Here is a 6,431-nt window from a genome sequence, read left to right as displayed (position 1 = left end):
CAAACAATATATTTATATATATGATTTTTTTTTTTTTGTGAAAACATTTTATAGTAACTGAATTTATTTTTATGCATGGCAATGTAACTCGACGATGCTTTCGCAGGAATAACATTAAATAATACCCTCAACGTCCTACCAATATACTTTGGACCAATGGACGCAAAAAAAAGTATTATCACGTGACAACTTCACTACTGAGTCATGATTTAACAATGTGATATTAGTATGGCTAGAACTTCACGAGGAAATTGTTATTGCTATAATATTCCCAGTCGAAAGATGCGATAAAAGGCAGGAGTGATATTCTAGCTCAATGCATCCGTATCCTCTATACAGTTAAGGCTGTGATCAGGGAGAAAAAACATTGTAATTGGATTCACATTTCTTCTGTACTAAAATGGCATCAAAGTAAGTTTATTTTGGTTGTGTTTTTTGGTGAGAAATGTCAGATGAATTATAAATTAATCAAAACAGGAAGTCTAAATGGGACCAGGAGAAACTTTTAGTACGCACATTTTTTTTTTTTTTGCTTCACAAAAGCATAAGAATTTTTTCAGATCTTGAAAGCTTATAACATCTCGTAAAGAATTTTAGCTCAAACTCAGTGACTTGTATCTTGATGTCAGTGACTGGCAACAAGAACGTTACTCAAGTTCATATAACAAAGAAAAAGATGTAAAATAAGGCTAAGCATTCGAAAGATCTCGACTTTCATCATGACAAACAATGAAATAAAAATAAAGCACAATCTACTGAACTCATTCGGGGTGTTTTCGTTCAAACGACAGAAACAAATTCTAAGTGTGTGGACATAACTGTTTTCAAATATATCAATTGACTATTTATGATCGAATTATCTGGATATTAATTGCAGTTAGCTGTCATTTGCATATCGTTCCCGTTTTTTTGACATATTTAAACATATTTATAATGACATGAGTCGAAATTCTTTTCTATTTTGACTTTTGAATCATGGCCCGAAGTTTGTTTGTTTGTTTTTGAATTTCGCGTAAAGCTACACGAGGGCTATCTGCGCTAGCCGTCCCTAATTTAGCAGTGTAAGACTAGAGGGAAGGCAGCTAGTCATCGCCACCCACCGCCAATCTTGTTACCGCCATGTTGTTTAAATTTTAAAGGCAATGCATATTCGATTCGATAGTCTGATAGCAAATGAAAATTAACTGACAATTGTTGATTTTTACGTAGCTTTGACCTTTGACATATACATCCAACGAAAAACAACCAGCTTCTAACATATTCCGTCCCTCAGTTTTGCTCTAAATTCCTTCCTCGATATACTCGAGCAGAGGCAGTGAATACAATGCTGTCAGATTCTTCTTGAGCGTAAATGCATTAAGAAAATACTTAGAGCGGCACAACTGCAAGTGACAGGATGCGAAAATCTTGAGAAAAACATAATCCACTTCAGTAGTCAGTACAGGATGGAGAGTGGAATTTTGCAAAGCTTATTTTATTTTTTCAATGTCTTGCATTCAGTTTTAAAAAAATTAAACCGATACAGAAATATTGCTTTGTTAATATATATATATATATAAGTTAGTATAAGAATGAATTATAAATTTTTATCAATAGTGGTTTTGGCTATTTTACACTAATTAGTTCCTGTTACGTTCTACGAAGTCATAAGAAGGGTTTTGCAATCAACGAAGTCATCGAACATCAGCTTCTGTCTTAAGCGTGTTTATTTTTAATTCCCTCTGGTGTAGTTAACTCGGCGTTATCGGGTTTGTCCATAGGATTACTCAACAACAGCTGATGTCTTCTGACTTACGACGTTATTTCTTCAAAGTGAGGAAGTGTGAACAGTTAATATACACTTTGAAGTGTTTTAAAGCTCCAAACACAAAACGTTTTTACTACATTCGTTGCCAATCATTTCTCAAACACTCGCTAGTCTAGTGGTTTCCAAACTTTTTTTCACTGGTGACACTCTAACTCACTTTCCTAGATTTACGCGACATCCCTAGCAGCTAGCTCGCGACACACAGTTCGAAAACCACTGCGCCAGTCCTCTATCTATACCCACATTTTGTTTCTCTAATATGAACAATCTTTTTCCCATTTAGGAATCTAAGGGTCTAGGGTTCAAATCCCCGTCCCACCAAACGTGCTCGCCTTTTCAGCTGTGGGGGCGTTATAATGTGACGGTCAATCCCACTATTCGTTGGTAAAAGAGTAACCCAAGAGTTGGCGGTAGATGGTGATGACTAGCTGCCTTACCTCTAGTATTTCACTGCTAAATTAGGGACGGCTATCGCATATATCCCTCGTGTAACTTTGCGCGAAATTCCAAAAACAAGCAAAAAACAATAAAGTTTCCCCTCTTTTTTTGCAAACCTTTAGGATTACTACAGCGTGTTGTGGAAGAACCTTCACAGTTTTTATGCAAATATCTTTTAGTTTCTTGGGAGACGGCGGATACACTCTAAAGAAGTGATAATAAAATCCTTAACGATTAGACGTATCATATATTCTCAAAATAGGAAACGTGAAATATATTAAACATTTTAGTTTCACTAGATGAAAACAAGGTTAGCTCTTTGCAGTGGTATGTTAAACAGTGAGTTTTTTTACAATCATGCTGTTCTAACGTTCTGCCGAAAAGTCCTTATTATTATAAAAAATATATAACCTCAATGTGAAATATGAATAGTTTAGATTTAATATTTCCTTGAAAGTCACGTGCGGAGTAAATCTTACATTTAATTATCTTTTGACTATATGTGAACATAAAACTGTTTTTTTTAATGGTACGAGATTAACATTAACAATCTATAGAAGGTATGAAACTAATGGGATGAAAAGACCATATTAAAACACATACTCGAATAGATAAGAAAGTAAAATCCTATATGGAAAATTCTAATTATTTTGCATTGGAAGGCATTGTAGTATTTTTGTATAGGCTTAGTATAGAATACGAAACGTTATCCCACTCTAGAAACAGGAAGGAGCAGTCCATTAAAACAAAACTCTACATTGTAGTACGTGACATCGAAGACAAACAGTATTCTTAATCTTGCTCCAAATATGTAATTGTTTAAAGCCTAAATTTTGTTGATTAGTTATATTTATTTCATCCTTCTATCTAAACTTTACAGCTCCGATACCCAAACATAATATATTTGTTAAATGTGTTTGTTGTTAAGCGTAAAGCTACACAATGGGCTATCGATGTTGTACCCATCACGGGTATCTAAACCCGGTTTCTAGTGTTGAAAGTCCGCAGACATACCGCTGTGCCACTGAGGGGCAGCTCTTTTGTATGTGTGCATCTATATTCACGTATGGTACTTATATAAATAAGTAAGTCAGTATTTCAAATATTTTCCCCTACTCTGTATATTTATGTATTAAAATATTTGTTTGCTTTCAGCCGTAGGTGATTTTAATTAGTGAAGCCCAGAAAAGAATTGTTAGTGTTACATGGTGTATGTGATTTTAATTATTGAAGCCCAGAAAGGAATTGTTAGTGTTACATGGTGTATGTGATTTTAATTATTGAAGCCCAGTAAAGAATTGTTAGTGTTACATGGTGTATGTGATTTTAATTATTGAAGCCCAGGAAAGAATTGTTAGTGTTACATGGTGTATGTGATTTTAATTATTGAAGCCCAGAAAAGAATTGTTAGTGTTACATGGTGTATGTGATTTTAATTATTGAAGCCCAGGAAAGAATTGTTAGTGTTACATGGTGTATGTGATTTTAATTATTGAAGCCCAGGAAAGAATTGTTAGTATCACATAAGGAACGTACCAGCACAGGAATGTTCAGCAAGCTCACAAGTTCTCTTTTCTTCTTTCTGAAAGCACAAAAAATGTTAACTATGAGTTATGCTGCTTGATGAACTTGCTCGGTGTGCTTCTTTATAGACATGTCACGTGGTCGGATCACTTCCATTGTCATCACAGCCTGGGCTCATGGCCACGGGTGTATTAATTCATCAAACTATCAAGCCGCTGGAACTTCCCTTTGCCATCACATCAGCGAGCACTAGAACTGCGGTGGAAAAGAGGAGCCCGTAATCACTTCCTCATTCTGTCAGTTTCGGTCTTGTGATAGACGCTTTGAATTAATACTTCAGCTCTTCATAGCCAACCTTCCTTTGGTGGGGGGAGGGGGGCTTTCCTTTTGGTATTTCTGACTAAATAACATGCGTCTCTCACTCTCAGGTCGAACGTATGCGTTAATACATTTTTCGTGCTTCACAAATGCTGAGGTGTGATGACAGAATATTATCTAAATAATTATGAATACTTTCTTTAGTGGAATTTGTGCTTCTTTTATTTTACCATTTGCTCTCTTGATTTATTAAGCTTATATTCAAAAGAAGTAACCAATGGTACTTCCATAGTAATACTTGTGTGGTAATACTTGTCAATATTTATTCAAGCTCTACAGAGACATTCGGTTTTCATATTATTAATTTTTCTACTTGGAAATTGTCTCGAATAGTACACGAATATGCATAAAATGTTAGATATGCCACATACGCAGACCCCAGAGAATCAAATTCATCACTTTTGTACATACAGATATAGATTAGTTAGTTTTGAAGATTTAGCGCTTCCACGTGAAACGGTTAACTATATATACGCTACAACAAATTACAACCTATTTTTTATTCAGTAGGACAACAAAAACGTCATAATTAATTCTGAGGATTTAGCGCTTCCATGTGATGATGAGGCAGATTACCAACAACACAAAGACAGGCATCCAGTGGACATTCATAAAAGCACTAGGAAGGTCTTGATTTTACATATGATCTATATCTCCTGTCACACAGGTAGCAGGATATGTAATCCAAGACTCAACAACTTACTGGGAAAGCTGCAAAAACAAGACCAAGATGATGAGAATCAACAACAGACAACAGGACCCAGTGCAGCTCGATGGAGACAGTATAGAAGTTGAAAAGTTTGTGTACTTCGGAAGTATCATCTCAAAGGACGGAGGCACAGACAATGACGCCACCTCACGAATCAACAAACACAGATTAACCTTCAAATCTCTTCAAACCTCATCATCTCTTTCGCTGTATACCAAAGTCAGACTGTTCAACGCCATCTTGAAATCAGTCTTCCTTTATGGCTCAGAGACATAGTGAGTCACCAAGACCATCACAACCAGGATTCAGACCCTCGACAACAAGTGTCTCCTCAACATCCTGCACATTAAATGGCAGATGTCATCTCTAACGCTGACATATGGGGGAAAACACATTAGCTGCCTGTCCAGGAAGAAATTGCAAAGAGGAAATGGGGCTGGATTGGTCACACGCTCAGGAAGCCTCATAGCAATGTGACAAGACAGACGCTGGAATAGAACCCACAAGGAAAAAGGAAAGTGGGGAGATCAAAAATAACCTGAAGGAGATCAAGGCCGCTGGACTCTCATGGGCTCAGCTGAGGAGGAAGCCCAAAATTCGGGGCCGATGTAATGGAACAGTCGTGGCCCTATTTTACAACCGGAACTAAGAGGAATAACATAATAATAGAGCTTCCACGTGAGTCGGTTAATTATTTAAGTTACAATATATTACATCTTATTTCCCAGAAAAGGGGCCGAAAGTAGCCTGGAAGGACCACCTGTTTTAACCACTCGCACCACAGTAGTGTGTTGTCTGTCAGTCAGTCAGCAGACACTAAAATGATGTCGCATAAGGGATGCTTAACGTTGCAATCTGTGTTATTGTGACGTCAGTAAAACGTAAGCTTGCCATAAATCGCGAGAAGAATTATGCACTCTATGGGCTACAACACAGTATGACATATGAACTTCAATAGCGATAAATAAAAACATTTGTTACTCTTAATTTTGGTTTTATTTACTCTTGAAACAGAATACTTTCGGGGACTGTGCGGAAATTCATTTAGTTTTTTACTGTGTCGATCAAACGTTAATGTTAATTCTGAGGATTTTCATCTTCCACGCGAGTCGATTAATTATTTAAGTTACAACATATTACAACTTTTTTTTTTAATTGTGTCGGACAGCAGAAGCGTTGTGGTTAATTTCGAGGATTTAGCGCTTCCACGCGGGTCGTTTAATTATATAAGTTACAACATCTTACAACTTATATTTAACTGTGTCGAACACCAAAAGCGTTATGGTTAATTTGGCGCTTATATATGACTCGATTAATTCAATTATATAAGTTACAAGATATTACAAATTATTTTTTATTGTGTCGAGCACTGAAAATTTTATGGTAAAATCAGAGATCTCTAAAACTTACCCTATATGCATCTTGCAAGTACCTAAGTCGATTAGCTTGTCCAGCTTCCTCTATTGGCTCTGCTTTATTACTTTGTGTATTTCAAAATACAGCGTGGTTATAAAGAAAAAAACCCCATACTTAAAATGAGCATACCTTAGAAACTACATATCGCCAGGTGGATAA

At 36.2% G+C, this 6,431-nt stretch overlaps 1 protein-coding gene across 2 annotated transcripts in view; it reads left to right on the top strand.

The window, feature by feature from the left end:
* The first annotated feature begins 228 nt into the window (after nt 1–228).
* LOC106474279 (probable transmembrane ascorbate ferrireductase 2) overlaps nt 229–6,431 on the top strand; it is a 26,443-nt gene continuing 20,240 nt past the window's right edge. Inside the window, exon 1 of one of the 2 annotated variants that reach the window (XM_013934967.2) lies at nt 229–411. In XM_013934967.2, the coding sequence (XP_013790421.2) occupies nt 401–411 (11 nt within the window). In that variant the 5' untranslated portion in view covers nt 229–400. Of the gene's footprint in view, nt 412–5,429; nt 5,535–6,431 lie in introns of those variants that run through there. The other variant, XM_022402613.1, reaches the window with a different exon arrangement.

This window comes from Limulus polyphemus, unplaced genomic scaffold (genome assembly GCF_000517525.1).
Source record: "Limulus polyphemus unplaced genomic scaffold, Limulus_polyphemus-2.1.2 Scaffold7020, whole genome shotgun sequence".
Lineage (NCBI taxonomy): Eukaryota > Metazoa > Arthropoda > Merostomata > Xiphosura > Limulidae > Limulus > Limulus polyphemus.
This window is presented reverse-complemented; position numbering and strand designations above follow the sequence as displayed.